Source organism: Panthera uncia, assembly GCF_023721935.1.
Source record: "Panthera uncia isolate 11264 chromosome A1 unlocalized genomic scaffold, Puncia_PCG_1.0 HiC_scaffold_17, whole genome shotgun sequence".
NCBI lineage: Eukaryota > Metazoa > Chordata > Mammalia > Carnivora > Felidae > Panthera > Panthera uncia.
In genome coordinates this window covers 6,371,608-6,388,104 of record NW_026057577.1, presented here as the reverse complement: position 1 = coordinate 6,388,104, position 16,497 = coordinate 6,371,608, and the positions used below count along the sequence as shown (strand labels likewise).

General features: G+C 59.2%; 1 protein-coding gene across 2 annotated transcripts in view; it reads right to left on the bottom strand.

Moving 5' to 3' along the window:
- FLT4 (fms related receptor tyrosine kinase 4) overlaps positions 1-16,497 on the bottom strand; it is a 42,857-nt gene that overhangs the window by 10,909 nt on the left and 15,451 nt on the right. For both annotated transcript variants that reach the window (XM_049648343.1, XM_049648342.1), the window contains exons 3-24: positions 16,039-16,283; positions 15,730-15,842; positions 15,449-15,611; positions 15,093-15,232; positions 14,615-14,783; positions 14,219-14,336; positions 11,475-11,629; positions 11,146-11,308; positions 9,598-9,724; positions 8,422-8,530; positions 7,077-7,439; positions 6,649-6,795; positions 6,415-6,546; positions 6,146-6,252; positions 5,715-5,850; positions 5,162-5,266; positions 4,691-4,804; positions 4,426-4,514; positions 4,145-4,292; positions 3,544-3,638; positions 2,839-2,961; positions 1,610-1,721 (exon numbers count right to left, since the gene is read on the bottom strand). In XM_049648343.1, coding sequence (XP_049504300.1) covers positions 1,610-1,721; positions 2,839-2,961; positions 3,544-3,638; positions 4,145-4,292; positions 4,426-4,514; positions 4,691-4,804; positions 5,162-5,266; positions 5,715-5,850; positions 6,146-6,252; positions 6,415-6,546; positions 6,649-6,795; positions 7,077-7,439; positions 8,422-8,530; positions 9,598-9,724; positions 11,146-11,308; positions 11,475-11,629; positions 14,219-14,336; positions 14,615-14,783; positions 15,093-15,232; positions 15,449-15,611; positions 15,730-15,842; positions 16,039-16,283 — 3,173 coding nt within the window. The remainder of the gene's footprint in view (positions 1-1,609; positions 1,722-2,838; positions 2,962-3,543; positions 3,639-4,144; positions 4,293-4,425; positions 4,515-4,690; positions 4,805-5,161; positions 5,267-5,714; positions 5,851-6,145; positions 6,253-6,414; positions 6,547-6,648; positions 6,796-7,076; positions 7,440-8,421; positions 8,531-9,597; positions 9,725-11,145; positions 11,309-11,474; positions 11,630-14,218; positions 14,337-14,614; positions 14,784-15,092; positions 15,233-15,448; positions 15,612-15,729; positions 15,843-16,038; positions 16,284-16,497) is intronic.

Genomic DNA, 16,497 nt, shown 5'->3' with positions numbered 1-16,497 from the left:
AAAAAGAATGATGGATGAAAACACGGTTGCAGGGATCCCCAGGGTCAGGGAGCCACACTGAGCCAATTAAGCCAGGTTTGGCACAGTGACCCCTCTTCAGAGACACCCTCCCCAGGCATCCAATCCAGTCCCTTCCTAAATCCTGTGGCTTTGCCTGCAGCACCTTGCCTCTCCTGACCACAGAAAAGATGGCCCTAAAAAGCCTCTTGGTCTCCCTCTGCCCCTAAGGGCAAGCCACACAACAGCAGGGCGATCCTTTTTATTTTTTTAATGTTTATTTATTTTTGAGAGAGAGAGAGAGAGAGAGAGAGACCGAGTGCAAGTGGGGGAGGGGCAAAGGAGAGGGAGACACAGAATCCAAAGCAGGCTCCAGGCTCCAAGTTGTCAACACAGAGCCCTACATGGGGTTTGAACTCACAAACTGTGAGATCATGACCTTAGCTGAAGTTGGACGCTCAACCCACTGAGCCACCCAGGAGCCCCAGTAGGGCAATCCTTTAAACTTTTTTTTTCATTTATATTTGAGGAAGAGAGAGAGAGAGAGAGAGAGAGCATGCACGCGCATGTGTGCCTGCATGCGAGCAGGGGAGGGGCAGAGAGAGGACAACAGAAGATCCGAAGCAGGCTCTGAGCTGGTAGCAGAGGCTCGAACTCAAGGATCATGAGATCATGATCTGAGCCAAAGTCAGATGCTTTACTGACTGAGACATGCAGGCGCCCCAAGAGTGATTCTTTTAAGACAAAACCCAGACTGCTCTCTCCCTCATTCAAAGCTCTGAATGGCTTCCATGAGACTTAAATTCCAGGTCCTCACCCTGGTCAGCTCGTGCAGGGCATGGACCACCTCTCCTACTTCTTGCTGCATTTCCTGACGCCCCTTCCTCATCCCCTGCCCACCTCCGACACTCCGGGATGATGGGCCTGGTTGCCCCCTAGTCCTGGAGTGCTGTCTTCCCAGGCCTGCCTGCCCTCCCCCAGCCCCTTCATCAGCCAGGCCCTCCCCTCCAGCTCACACACAGCCCCTGTCTGTCCTCCTGTGCTCTCCAGGCCCTTGGATTTTTAGTAATAGTATTCATGGTAGTTGCTCTTTAGTTCTTTTACTTCTCCATTTGTTCACTGCCCAGCTCCACCGTAGTGTGTGTGTGGGGGGTTCATCTTGGTCCCAGGGGGCCCACCCAGGGACCCACGTGGAACTCTCCTAAGTAGGTACAATCCTTGAGTCAGCACCCAGTCTCCTCCAGGACACACCTCAGCCCTTGAAGGCAGGAGCGGCATCCCCAGTGACAGGTGAGGAAGGGGCTCATCCAGGGAGGGGACGATCTGGGGGGACCTGTGAGGCCTCTCCTCTGGGACCTGCGGTAGCCCCGGGGACTGCCTAGTAAACACAGGCTCTGTGCTCACAGAGACTGGAGCACACCACCCTCTACCTGCTAGAGCTGGTGCCAGGGTGGCCCACGCTGGAGGCAGAGGGGAGAGGTGGAGGGCTGCTGCTTGCTCCAGGTGCACACGTCTGAGCCGCCCAGCCCCCTGCTTCACAAGGGCTAGGGTGGTGTGACCTGGAGCCTACCATCCTGCCTCTCCCCTCCCCCACACCCTGCCGTGCACTTACCCAAGGAGAAGATCTCCCAGAGCAGCACCCCAAAGGACCACACGTCACTCTGCGTGGTGTACACTTTGTCAAAGATGCTCTCAGGGGCCATCCACTTCAGAGGCAGCCGGGCCTGGGGGAGGCGGGAGGAAGCTTGTCCCCATGGAGGGAGGGAAGAGAGGGAGAAAGCCAAACACTTGGGCAGCCCCTCTCTCACCCCCAGTCTCCCCAGAACTCTGGAGCCACACCCCAAGAAAGGCCTTTGGCCCTTCCCACCCCTTCTGTGTTCAGAAGACTCTCACACCCTATAGGTGCCTAGTGTCTTCCTTGAAGTCTTCTGCCCTGCTGCTGTTCTCCCAGGTCTGTCTGGGCCCCTTTCTGCCCCTGAGCACTCTTAGGGGGGCACTTGGAACCCCTCCTCCTCTGGACCCCAGACCCAGCCTCTAGCGGAACCGGGACCCTGCACCCCCTCACCATCCCCACCTCATCTCCTCTTCTGATCACTGGGTAGCCACTGGACGCCTGGCATCATTCTGACCACTCCTCTTGTAGCTCCTGATGTGCCTTCCCCATCATCTGTCTCTCTAACCTCTTGTGGCCTCTACCTGGGAGCCCTGAGGGCCACAGCTCCTTCTGACTGACCTCTGCCTCCACCTCAGCACCTCTGCTCCCCTTTCCTCACGGCCTGCAGAGGGGGCTTCTGGAAGGCACACTGGACTCTCCCCTCCAGCCCCCTCTACTCACCCGTGAGTGAGAATGAAGGGCAAAAGCTTTCTGCATGGTGGCTATGCTATCAGGGTGGCCCATCACAGCCTAGACCCATCTCGCCCACTGCTCCCTCTCCAAGCATCTTCCTTTCTCCTCCGGGGGACAAACCCCTAAATTAGTGCCTACCTGGCTGCCTCTGAGTGCCACCAATGAGACACACACTGCACCCAGCACACACAAACTTTTCTGTGACCACCCTGCACCATTCAGGGTCCACCTCTGCAGGGCAAGCGTGTGGAGTCAGTCAGTGTCCACCTACTGGACAAGGACATGGGGCCAAACACAAGCTCTAGTTGGAACACCACGGTCCCTGCTCTTCAGCTCCTGTCTCTACTCCCCTGCCCCACGTGCCCTGGTGGGGCCTCTAAGGTCCCTATAGGCTCTCAGGCCTGCCATGTAGATGGCTGTGAGTCCCCCACCTGGCTCCTGGATAGGAGCTCCATGCCCCCATCGTCTGCCCTCCCTCTGTGGCCTGCACTCACGCTGCCCTTGCGCACGTAGTCAGGGTCTTTGTAGATGTCGCGGGCCAGGCCAAAGTCACAGATCTTCACCACATCACTTTCTGACAGCAAGATGTTCCGAGCAGCCAGGTCTCTGTGAATACACTAGGGGCACGAGGAGGTGTGAGGGGGGGTGGTCAGCACAGGTCCCCGGGGCCCACCCATGCCCAAGTCCTGCTCTTTCTTTTTTTTTAATCTTTCAAATTTTATTTATTTATCTTGAGAGAGAGAGAAGGGAGAGAGAGAGAGGGATGGGGCAGAGAGAGAGGAGAGAGCAAGAATCCCAAGCAGCTTCCTTGCCAGTGCAGAGCCTGATGTGGGGCTCGAACCCACAAACCATGAGATCATGATCTGAGCTGAAGTCAGATGCTTAACCAGCTGAACCATTCAGGTACCCCTTGGGGATAGATTTCTTGCTCCCCTGAGACTCTCCAGGGGCTCATGGAACTTTGGGGGCAGCAGAAGAGGCTGTGGAGTGGGACAGATTCCACATCCAGTTCCACTGCTGATAGCTAGAGATCTTGGGAAATCACTGTCACACTCTGGTGTCAGTTTCCTCCTCTGCAAAGTGGGAGAAACATCCCCTGACCATAGCATCACTGTGGGGTGAGCTAGGACAGTGTGTGTCTTGGTGTGCTGGTAGGTCTGCACCTTTCTCCCTTCTGAGGGGCCTGCTGGGACAGTCACCTTGCGTGAAGCGAGGAACTCCATCCCTCGGGCCACCTGGAAGCTGTAGCAGACAAGGTCTTCCATGGTCAGCGGGCTCAGCCACAGGTCCCGGGCTGCACAATGGAGTGAGGCGGGCTCATGAGGGGCCCCTTCCACAACTCCTATCTTCCACCCCTCCCCAAAGGGAGCATTTGTTCACCAACCCTGGCTGTATCCCTCCTGGTTGGGCCCCTGAAGCCCCTGGCACTAGCTCACTGGCGTGTGGGCCCCTTCTCCTGCCCCTCAGCATCCACTCTCTCTGTGACACCCACTATCTACTCCCAGAGCAGTGAATGTTGTTGCATCACAGGCCTTTGCACCTGCTACTTCTTCCTGTTTGTTCCCACCCTTGTCTGGAAGGCAAATGTCTGTACATCCAATGATGCACGAATCAAATGTCAAGTCTCTGGAAACTGCCCCTGTGGTGTCTTCCCTTCCAAAGGAAAAGCCCATTACACACTCTCCCATGTAAGCCCCTTCAGGAGGGCCCAAGTGAGGCCAGTTTGTCTCACAGTCCCCTGATCATGGGTATCATCATGCCAGCCAGACTTCTCTGGGCAAGGGGAAGCCAGGCTCTTACGTTCTTGGACCGGAGGGGCCCGTCCTGCCCCGCCCTTGCCCATCAGGAGCCTGGAGAGGAGGGCCCTGTCGCTGCTTCCTGGCCTCCGGTCAGCCTTGGCGCCTTCCACCATGGCGCGGAAGCGCCTTAGCTGCTCAGGGGACTTCTCCTAGGTATGAACAAAGTGGGTCTCAGGGGGGGCTCCGCCACCCGCGGCAGTGGCGCTCCCCCACCCTCTAGCCCACCTTGGCATCCTTCGGGTCCCCGGCAGAGCTCGGGCCACTGGTAGGGCGCCCACTTACAGCATAGGGGTTGAAGGCCTCCCGCTTGGCACGCAAGAAGTTGGAGAGATTGCCGTACTTGCAGAACTCCACGATAACCATGAGGGGGCCTAGAGCAGGGCGAGAGCGCGGCGCTCGGGGACCAACGGCAAGGTGGAGGGCGGGCACCACAGCAATGCCCCACTCCTCAGTCCTCCTGCCCCGCCCCGGACCGGCCCCGCCCATACCAAGCCCAGCAGGCCCCTCCTCTCAGGGGAAGGGGAGGGGTGGGGCACGAGCTCCTCACCATTGGGCTTGGTGCACGCCCCCAGGAGGTTGACCACGTTGAGGTGGTTGCCAATGTGGATTAGGATCTTGAGCTCCGACATCAAGGCTCGGTGCTCGCTAGCTGTGGCGCCCTCTGGAGGGGATATGGGGGCTTCGCGGGGTGTCCGGCCTGCCGCCTCCCTCCCCGGCCCCGGCCCCTAGTCCGTGCGCGTCCCTCTTCCCCACCACCGGCTTAGCTAAAGTGCAGCTAGAGCTCTCGCGCGTGAGGGCGTAGAGTCCCCAGCTGGTCCTGCTCGCCTCTTTGAGGCTGGAGTTTCGGGTGGGATTGGGAAGCATGACTCGGATCCAAGCCTCAGGCCTCCATGAAGAACCCTGGGTCAGGCTCTGGCTCTGAACCTCAGTTTCCCCTTCTGCACCACAGCTCTGCCAGCCCACCCAGAGCTGCTGCCCCTCACCGTTCCCACCACCTCCTGACCCGCAGACTCCACACCTTTCAGCATTTTCACTGCCACAGTGTCACAGCTGCTGCCCTTGTTGATTCCAAAAGCCGAGGCTTCCACCACCTTCCCGAAGGCCCCATGGCCAAGAACTCTCCCTGTGGGGGCAGGGAGCCGGCTCCAGGTGAGCTGTATGAGGGCGAGGGTGAAGAAGGATGGGCAGCAGGGGCAACCCTTGTGAGGGGCCAGGAAGGAAGGCCCAGGAGGGGGAGGAGAGGGCGCCTCTCTGCTAAACAGGAAGAGCACTGAGACCAGGAGCGGGAAGAGAGGGAGAGGAGAAGCTGACAGGAAGGCCCTGCATCCTCTCCCAGCAGGTGCGATGGGCCCACCCAGCTCAGAGCTGCAGGAAGTGACCCCGGGGGGCCTGAGAACTGAGAGCCCTGGCCAAAGTTCTTGGGATGCACGCCCAGATGGGCAGGTTGGGCCAGGTGGGGGCCAGGCATGACTTTCTGGCCTGAGAATGGAGGGATTTCAGCACTTCAGAGGCTGAAGCCCATCTGTGCAGGCAGGATAGGGTGGGTGGGGCAGGCTGGGCGATCGCCTCACCGAGGTGCAGCCGCTCCCGGGGGAACTCCCATTGGCTGGCATCATAGGACAGGTATTCACACTGCTCCTCCAGAGGCACCTCCCCAGGGTCCATGATGATGGACAGGTAGCCTGTCTTGATGTCTGCATGGGCTGGCTGGGGTGGGGGTGGGGACGACTCACTGATTTGGCCACACCATGGTCTTGGGTAAAACTTTCCCCAGGACAGATGGGATCTCCTTTGGGACTCTCAGGCAAAGAGGGGACAAACTGACAACCTCTGGTGGTGTAAGAGCCCAGCATGGAGGGGTCTGAGAGGCTTCCTAGGAGGTGAGGCTTCCAGGTGAGCCAGGACGGATGAGGATTTTATTTCTTATCTTACACACGGTGCATGGTGTAGAGAGACCCCACAAGGAGCGGTGGAGAGGCTCAGTTGGGGGAGAAACGCTCACCCTCCTCATGTTACAGAAGATGAGGAGGAGAAGGACCCAGAAGAAGACAGCGATGACCCCGGTGCCGACAAGGATCACGATCTCCATGCTGCCTTTATCTTCGGAGCCTGAGTGGGCAGAAAGGGGCTACTCTGTGTGTGTGTTTTGGGAGGGGGATGCACCCTGCGAGAAGCGCCCTGTCTGGCGGGCACGACTTGAGGGAGGTGACTATGAGAAGGCGTCAAGTGCGGGTGGCAGGTGGGCGGGAGGGTGCAATGGGGAGGTTGGACCTTCCACGGCCACGCTGGCGGAGGAATTGACGCAGCCCTTGGCGTTGCACACGCTGCACAGATAGCGTCCCGCGTCTTCCTCACGCACGCGCTGTATGCTCAGTTTCTGGTTGGAGTCTGCCAGGTAGATTCCTGTTTGGGGTGGGGTGGAGGTTCGAGTTCATTTTGGGTCTGGGCCCTTGACCTGGATAGCCTCTCTCTGCACCCAGCCCTTCGCCTGGATCCACCACCTACCGGACTCTTCCTCCAGTAGCCTCTCGTCTTTGTACCACAAGATGCTGGGCACATGCGCCCCTGCCACGGGGCACCGCATCTCCAGAGAGTCGCTCACATTCACCAGGAGATCGGTCAAGTTCTGTGTGAGCCGCGGGGCTTCCAGGGCTGAGGGTGGGGGTCGAGAGCGAGCTAAGTAGCGCTGCAGAAAGCCTCAGGGCATTCCGGGAAAGGGTCTCGCAGGGCTGGGAGCAGAGAGTGGGGACGGATTGTGCGAAGCTCAAGGAAGGATCGGGTTTGAGCACAGAGTGGGAGGGCTGTGGACCTCCACAGCAGGGCGGTGGGGTGGGGAGGAGGAACCTCAGTGGCGGCTCAGGCGCGTTCTGGGAGGGGAGAAAGGCTCTTGGGGAAACACCGCCAGCCCTCTCCTGCAGTCCTGCCCGCCTCACCCTGCACTGACAGGTACTTCTTGTGGCAGTGCTTGTCGTGGCTGCGACGGTCCTGCACCTCGCATACGTAGTCGCCTTCGTGCTCTGGAGCCACGCGGGGGATGGTCAGGCTGAGTGTGGCGTGGCGCGCCCCTGGCTCCGCCTCCTCCAGGCTGGCTGCCAGCGGCGTAGCGAAGAGGTGCACGTTCTTGCAGTCGAGCAGCAGTGGGTTCCCGTGCGCATCGTGCAGCGTGGACAGGTTGAGGCGGTACCAACGCAGATGCTCGTAGGTGTAGTTGTCCGCCCGGCAGCTCAGGCGCACGTCTTGGCCCTCTAGGGGTTCTTCGGATGGCTCGGATACTATGCTGAAGCCGTCAGGGATGTCTGGAGAGGGAGGAGGAACCTCTGTGACACTGCACCCAGAGTTGGCGCACCTACCTGCCTGTCCCGGTGCTCGCTCTCCCTTTCCCAGCTCTCTTTGGACTCACTCAGCTCTCGATCAAGAGGGTGCATCACGTGTATTTGGGCCGGGTGCACCACCAGGGAGAGCCCCCTTCTCCCCATCACTGACCAGTGGGACTGGCTCCCTGAAGTCAGCCCCACCATTTCCTGCCTGTCATCCTTCTAGCTCTCTATTGGATAAACCCCAGCCCCGCTGCTGTCCCTACTGCTCCTGGGAGCCCGGACCATCAGTGGGGTCCTTGTCTGCACACTTGGTGCCGTCCTGTCCCATCCTCCCTCGCTGCTGATCACACTCCACCACTATCCCCTCCTTGAAACAATCTCATTGTTTCATTAGCTTGTGGCGATGCCTCGCTCCTGATTTCCTTTTGTCCCTTGGTCACACTCCTTGTCCGGCTCTTGTGGGCTCCTCTCCCCCCTCCCTCCCTGGGGGAGGGTGTCCTCTCTGGCCCCATCTCTCTTCGAGGTGCCCTTATCTACATGCCTGGGCACAGTGACTGTCCTTTAATACACTTCTGAGCATAATTGGGGGCACTAAAACATCTGAAAATCTGAGGAAACTACAGACCTTTTTCCCCCAGGAAACATGTACATGTGAGCCAGCTGCGGTGTGGGAAGGGGGTGGGAGGAGCACCAGTGGGGAGGTGCCTCCAGGGCTGGGGGCAAAGGGTGCCACTCCATCCCAGTGGACCGGCACCCCAGTTCATATGCTGATGACCTCCAAATCTATCCCTCCCACCCAGACCCAGGGGCCCACTGGGCCCCTGATGTCTCTCCTGGGTGCCTGACATCATCAGAAACTCAATGGGCCCAACTTGGGTTCCTTATCCTCTTCCAGGCCTTGTTTCCTTCCTCCTGTGCCCGCTGGTTCCTGACTCCACCCAGGCCTGTGCAAGTCACTCACTGGTCACGTAGAAGTAGATGAGCCGCTCGTCCTGGCCCACTTTGTTGAAGACCATGCACTTGTACATGGCAGACACGTTGGCATCCTGGATCACCAGCTTGCTCACCGTCTAAGCAGAACACAAGCATTTCCTGCCCAAGTTCATCCCACCCTGACCTTCCTCCCTTTCTGCAAGAAGGCAGCTGTGCCCAGCAGAGTAGTGGGGATCACTGAGGCCTGGAGCTGGAGGGGACCAAGCTCAGAGACAGGACCAGGTGGGGAGCAGAAGGTGAAGCCTTTGCACAGCAGAAGTGGCTCTCTGGAAAAGTCAAGGACGAAGCTATGAACAGCATCAGCTGTGGCTGAGGTCAGAGGGCAGCATTAGGCAGGGCTACAGAGACCTCTGGGTGTGGATAGGCTGAGGCTGTGGCCATGTTGAGGAGGAGGGGACAGACTCAGTCTGGCACTGGGGCGGTCCAAGCCAGGGCTAGGATTCATGGTGTGGAGCAAGGCCAGCAGCTGGTCACTGTGTGGGACCCTTGCGATGTGTCACATTCACCCCAGGGCTGCTCACAGCACCTCTCTCTGGGCCCTGGATGGTGGCAAGGGGAGGGAATGGGTCCCAGGTCTGGAATAGGACTGGCCTGAAGGACTCTGGCCTGGGGAATAGGAAGCTTGGAGGCTGGGGGAGGAGAGGGCAATAGGCCCTGCCTACCATCCAAACACCACCACCCCCCATTCCAAGCTGGGCACTTCCTGGCCAGGCCTGGAACAGGAAGAGGCTCTGGAGGTGTGTAGGAAAACAGGAAGTGACTGTAGGAAGTGGGTGCCTTTGTTCAGTCCCTCCCCCCCCCCCCACCTCTTCTAGGCATTGCCCCCAGGCTGGGCCAGAGGCTCAGTTGCCTTCGGTGGAGACCTAGCTAGCCCCAGGCATAACCCTCCTAGCTCTGGAGCCTGTGGGTGGCTGGGGCCCAGAGCCTGGATGGGCTGCCTTGAATCTAAGCTTCTCTGTCTAGGAAGCAGCTGGAGGTCCCACCCCCCATCCACGTGCAGGAAGGGGAGCTGAAGCCCAGAGACACTGCAGAAAGACCACCAACTGTCAGAGCTCAGCAGGCCTAGGGGAAATGGAGGAGGCCAGGAGAGGGCTCCTCTCTGCCTGCCTTCTCCTCCCCTATCAGTAGCACGGCTGACGCATACCTTATTCTTCCCCTCTACAAATTCGGTCCAGGTGTCCAGACTTTCAATGGGGTTCACCGCATCCTGTGTGGTCACCTCTCTCCAGTCACGGCACTGTGGCATGTGGTCTCTCTGCTGCCGCCGGCTGCTGGGAGCAAGAGGGGGCCAGGTCAGGTCAGGATATGGGCAGGGAAGGCCCCACAGAGGGTGGGGGTCGAGACTTTGTCATACTCAGAGTCATCTGCTCACACGTGTGGGGATTGGGGCTTTGTTTCTGGAACACTATCTTCCACTCTTTATGCTTATGGTCCCGTAACAACCTATCCTGTGAAGGCTGCCAGACACAGCCTTCCCCAAAGGCCGAGGCCTGCTGCCTGCGGAGCAGCACATACCTGTGGCCTCATGGCCCCCTCTATCCTGCTGTGCCCACCATCCCCTACTCAAGATGTGTCCCTTCGGCATCCCATTCCTAGATCTCCCAGGGGTAGCAGAGTCAACACTTTTGTTCTAGGAAGCCCCCTCCTCCTTCCAGAGCTGTGGCCCCTTCTTGGGCTGGGTGTGACCCCAGCACCTTTGGTCCCTTGTTGGGATATGGGTCTGGGGTCCCAAGGGAGGCTCTTGTCTACCCCCAGCAGAGCAGAGTGGGAACCTAGGGTTCTGTCAGTTGGCCTAGAGCAAAAAGGTAGAAGCATCAGAGGGAAGCAAACTTGGAAGGGCCTTGTGGTCTAGAAGAATCTCTTATGAGCCTTGGATGCAGCAGGCCACCCCTACCGAGCCTCCACCATTGATGGTCCTGTTGCTATAGCCCCTCTCCTGGTGCGGCTTCTCTGTCACTTCCTTGGGTTCCCAGCCTCCATCCTTCCCCAGCCTGTGCCCTTCCACCCTGCCCACAAGGATCTCTTGCTCAATGGCAAATGTGACCTGTGAGCCCCCCTACTCCGTGCCCTTCACTGCTCCCTAGTGCCTTCCAGACCGCTGGCTACCTTGGCACCCTCTTCTCCCATCCCCTGCTTGTCCAATTTGTCCCTGCTCTCAGCAAACTCCTTGGTCTGTCTGTCCTGCTGGTACCCAGCTCCGTGTAGGGGCGCATGGCTCCTCAGTCAGGCGGGCAGGCTCTGCTGCTTACAGCCGTGACCTTGGGAAAGTCAGGGCCCTTCTCTGATCCTCAGTTTCTTCCTCTATAAGGGGTCATCGTGAACACTGCTCAGGAAAAGTTAACTGGGCATGATTGGTGTGCCCCAGTGCTCAATACAAGTCTCATAAAACTAGCTCACGTCTGCCCACTTGGTGCCCAGTTCCCTTTGTCCTCCTGGATGATGCAGTTATGTGTCTTGGGGGCTTTCATTTCAAGGCGATGGGTGGCAGCTGCACCATCCCATGTGCAGCCCAGCCTGATGGATACTAGGGAGGCTCTGAGCCTTGCTCAGGTGAGGTAAGGTCAGGGAATGGCGGTAGGGTTCGAGTTTAGAGCAGGACTCTGGGGAGGAGTGCGGGCAGCAAGAGGGGTACACAGCCCAGGTTGAGGATGGGGCTGGGAAACAGGGAAGGACAGGCTGGAGCCACACTCACAGGCTGCGCTGGGTGAAGGTCTTGCAGGGGGTCCATGGCCTCCAGTGCCACTGGACGCTGAGAGGAGGGGGCACCCCATAGGCAGTGCAGGTGAGGGCCTGGCGGCTGTGGCGGGAGTAGGTGCTGGGGGAGGAGGCCTCCTTCTCGTGGATGTGGGGGGGCACTGGGGACACAAGCAGACAGCTGGTCAGCAGGTCCCTGCCGTGCCCACCATTCTCTACTCAAGATGTGCCCCTTCCTGTAGAGTCCACCCAGGGACAGCAGAGTCCCCTGTCTTGTTCTAGGAAGCCCACCCTGCACCGTCCCTTCTTCCGTGTCGCCCCTGTTACCGTTCACCACCAGCTCCAGGCTGATGTTGCGCCACAGGCCGGCCGCAGAGTTCCACAGGGCGAGGGTGTAGATGCCTGCACTGGCCTCCGTCACCTCCTTGAGCACCAGGGCATGTGGACTATGGCGCCCGGACACTGACTTTCTGTCCTTGTACCTGGCCCGAGAAGGGAGTTCAGGGGCTCACGTGCACCAACGCCTGCCCTGTCCTAGCATCCCTTCCCTTCCACAGCCAGGCCCCTACAGGATAACTGCAGTAGACTGTCAGGGGAGGCAGGAAGAGGCTGGTGCCAGAGTCCTGATGGGCCAGGCTGGAGTGAGAGACCCCTCCTGGACCAGACCAGGAGGCTGCTGGGAAGGGCGGCAGGGCTTCAGGCTGGGGCAGCTGCTGACTCTGCATGGAGAGCAGATGACCTGGAGGCTATGGGGATGGTCTCCAGGCCACACTGTCTCTCACAGACTTCAATGGTATGTACTGGGAAGGACTGGAAGTGCAGTCCTCCAGTAGCACAGACCAGACCCTTACTGCATGGGGGCTCTGCCTCACTCTCTGACCCCAGCTCTGCCCTTCCTGGAGCTTTTCACATGCTGGGTCTTCTTGCTGCCCCCACACTCCCACCTGGGACCTTTGTATTTGCTGTCCCTCTCCTTGCTTGGATGCTCGGTCCCCTAGACACCTGTATGGCTCCCTCTCTCCTACATTCAAATACTTACTCATTAGAGAAAACTTTGCCTACTGTCCTATGAACCGGCTCTTGCCCTCTGCCCTGCTTCTTCCTGCCTGCTTCTCCTCACACTGTCCCCTTTACTACTATGTCCCTACACTTAGAGAAATACACATTGGTGTTCAGTGTATATGCAAATAGATGTGGTTCCTCCCCAGGCCTGACCTGGGAGTGCTGCTGGCAGCTGCCTCTGCAACCCAGACTCTACCTGGAAATGGTCCTCCCTCACGCAGGTGCCTTCCCCTGGTATTCAGCCAGAGTGGTGTGGGAGAGGCACACCCTTGGTCAGAGACCAACAGTGAGGGGGGACGTAGGGGAGGAGCATGAGTCATCCAGGGTCACACAGCAGGACAGGGCAGGGCAGACCTGAGGCCATGTGGCCTGCCAGGCTCTGGTGCAAAATTCTGAGTCTGCCTCCTGCTGCGTCTGTGATCTTCGGCAACCCCCTTCATGGCCCCAAGCCCCCAATGTCATCATCTGAAAACTGGGGAAACAAAATGCACTTTTTTGCAGGGGTCATGAGGTTGAACTGAGTTACAGCCTGTGGTGTCAGCACTGTGCTGGACACAAAGGGTGCTTCAGGAGCTGAGGGCCAGCCTGTCTGTCCACTAGATCTCTATCCATTCACTTACTCATGGCCATCACATGACAGCCTAGAAGAGTAGACCCTTGTGGGGCTGTGGTGGCTACTGTGCCTGGGGGCAGGTGTCTCAATGGACAATGGGCCCAGCTTAGCACTTCTTGGAGGCAGGTGTTGGCCAGGTGAGAGGAGAAAAACTAGATGTAGTGGGAATGATGAGAGGCAGCCAGCTGCCTGAGCCTCAGGTCTGGGCCAGACCCTGGATGGGTCAGTCTTGCTGGCCTTGGAGAGCAGGGGACAGAGCCCCAGGTATCTCCAGGAGGCTGATATGTAAGGGAGGCTCCAGGCTGCATCAGTGCCTTCTACCAGGTACTGCTAATGGACCACAAAGCCTATGGCCTTAGAGGTAGGGTTATACAAGGCCCAGGCCCACAGCATCCTGAGGCCCTCCCAGGAGAAGCCTGCTTCCCGCCTGGGACAGCCAGCATAGTGACATCCCAGTGAGAATGTCTGGGGCCCCTGCTTGCCCAGCTCCAGGCTTTCAGAAAAGGTCATCCTGCTTGGAGGGAGGTGCCCTGGTCTGGGAAGGGCAGGGTTTCTCTGGCCAGCTGGGAAAGGATGAAGCAGAGTTCTCCCAGGAGGCTTAGTGATCAGGTAGGAATGCCCTTCCCCTTCCCCCACCTCTGTTTCCATGTGTACAATGGGGGTCAGGCTAGAGTGTGACATCCCAGGGTTGGACTGCACTGATTGCTCAGATGACCCAAGGGTGTGTGTGTGTGGGGAATGCTGTGCCAACCTGAGCTCCTAGGGAGCTCTCTGGGAGCACATAGCAAGGGCGGAGCCACCACTGAGGGACCCTCCCCCTCACTGACCCTTAATACATCCTGAAGGGGAGGCCTTCTTGGGTCACAGACCAGAGCTGGGGCTCTGGAGTCTGTGGGCCTCCTGGAAACTCTTGCTTTCTGCCACACAGCTCAGGCCCAGCCCAGAGCCTGGCTCTACAACAGTCTGTGGAAATTGTGTGGCATCTCTGAACTCATGGATAGGAGGGTCCTGGCGGTGGTAACCTGTTCAGAGGGAGGCCTAAGAAACCCAAAGCCACTGCTGTAGGGCAGGCCCAAGCTCTGTGACATCCTTCAGCTGGTAGGGCCCTCAGGGACACTGAGCAGTTGCAGGAATCAGTTGGATAAAGCCCTACATTGTGCCCACCACACCCACTGATAACAGGAGGCTGGTGTTTGCAAGCTTTCGTAGCTTAGAAGCAACCAGAGATAACTTTCCCTCTGGCTTAAATATTGTCTTAGGTGCATGTTCCTTAGAGTGTCTTCAGAGGAGAGTCCCCGTAGGGGTCTCAGGGCACAGACCCTTGATGGGGAGGATGCTGCCCTTCCCGCCTTGTTGGACCTGGTGGGTAGCAAGAGGCAGGGGCCAGGGTTGGTACCATTGGAACTCCGGCGGGGGGTACGCTGCTAGCTTCACAGGCAGCTTCACCAACTCATCTCCTGCGGTGGCCTCCAGGACAGGACCCTTGAGCCACTCGACGCTGATGAAGGGCTTTTCTGCCAGATGGGAGGCATCAGTGTAAAGCCGGAGCCTGGAGTCACTGACCCAGCCCTGCCCAGGGACTCCCAGCTGTGGTCTGGCACCCCCCAGAGGACAGATGCCTGCAGACTGGGGCTCACCCTGCCCTCTGGGGTCCACTCATTACCCTCCCTTCCTTCTGGCTGGACTCTACACTGCTCAGGTGCACCCTGACCTCTGACCTCCGCCCACACTGCACATGGACCCTTGTTCCTCAGGCTTGATGACTGACACCCGACTCAGCCCCACGCCATACCATGCACAATGACCTCAGTGCTCTCTCGGAATCGCTGGATGCCGTTGTTGGCCTCGCACACATACGGGCCCAGGTCATGCTGGCTGACGTTGTGGATGGTCAGGATGCTGGAGAGCTCTGTGTGAGTCTGCTGGGAGCGCCGCTCTGGCACCCACTTACCCCGCTCTGCCTGCCCACGCCCAGGGGAAGCCCAGGGTCAGAGCAGGTGGGTTCTGGCAGAACTGAGCACCAAAGGCACATACCCCAGCCTAGCAGGGACTCTGGAAGCCTTGGACCCAGACCCAGAGTTTTCCTTGGGGTAGGAAAACTTTGCTATCAGACAGGGGCTCTTGGGGCAGGGCCCTCTATTCAGAGGCCAGTGTGCACCAGGCCAGGGTGGGGGTGGGCAGTGATGGACACTCCTGGGGACAGTGTGGGCAGTGAATGGGGACTCCGGGGGATGGTTCCAGTATGACCCTGGCTGGGCTGCTGGCTTCACCTGCTTCCCTGGATAGTCCCAGTCAAAGGTGACACCCGAGTTGAACTCGGCCCACACAGTGCAGTTCAGGACCAGCTTCTCCCCAACCAGCAGCTCCAGCGACTTCTTGGGGAACAGCTGGATGTCATAGAGCTCGTTGCCTGGTGGACACATGCACAGTGACCCCCACACCCTTCACAGGATGGCACACACAGGGTGTAGGGCACAGGGTGCCCGATGAGACCAGCTGTGGCACCTATAGCCCCATTAGCAGGAATTGGGGGACCCCCCATCCTCTTCCTGCGGTCCCCCCAGGACATGGGCAGGGGTTCCCAGGTGGGGCAGGAGGAGGGCCTGCAGCGCAGGGCAGCCCCTACCTGTGATGTGCACGAGGAACGGGTTGGACAGGAAGGCCTGGCCACCCCAGGTGGTCTCACACTGCAGGTACAGGGCATCACGCAGCAGTGGTGTGGGCACCCGCATACCCCGGCGGTCGTCCCACACCACCTCCTGCCCATCAGGCCGCAGTGCTGAGTTTTGCTGCAGAGACATGGTGGCTGTCAGCTCACTTCCTCCTGGCCAGACCGGGGAACTCTTTTTCCAGTGACAGAGACAGGAGGGCCAGATCCTGGGGTGGGGTTGGGGATGGGGGCTGTACCGATCGCAGCGTGACGTTGAGGCCAGGGATGGACACCAGGCAGGGCACCCACATGGAATCCTTCCTGTTGACTAGAAGCGTGTCTGGCTTGTTGATGAACGGCTGCTCCAAGTCTGAGGAGAGGGGGCAGGTTGTGGGCGGGGAAGGCAGGGCTTAGGGGTTTTCTACCCAGGCAAGGGGCCCTGGGTGGCGCCCACAGGGTGCGCAGGTTGGGGCTGGGGGTGCAGCTGCTGGATGCCTCTCCAGGATCCAGCACACTGCCCATGCCTCCTGGGCAGCCGCGGGGCCGGCTGCTCTGGGTGCCCTCACCTCTCACGAACACGTAGGTGCTGGCCGCGGTGGTACCCTCTATGCGGGCTTTGATGTACTTGTAGTAGCAACGGTAGCTGCCCGTGTTGTTGGCGTGGGCCTCAGGCAGCAGCAGCACCTTGCAGTAGGGCCTGGTGTCCGTGCCCTCGCAGTCCCGAACAACCCCTGTGTCCTCACCGTCCTTCTCCCCCGTGGCTGGTGTCTCGTGAGCCCCTGGCCAGGCCCACTCGAGGGGGTGCTGCCCCCTGACAGAGGACATGAAAGGACAAGGGGGTTCCTGCTGCAACTCTAGGGCACAATCCCTGCAGAGCCTTCCCAGAAGTCAAGCCTTGCCTATAGCTTGTCTCACCCAGAGGTTGGAACAGCCCATGGACCCAGCCCTGGGCAGGGTGCTCCTCGAGGCCCTTGGGGGCCTTTGCATGGCTCCTGGGCCCACATATTGCAGGCTGGCTTGCAAAG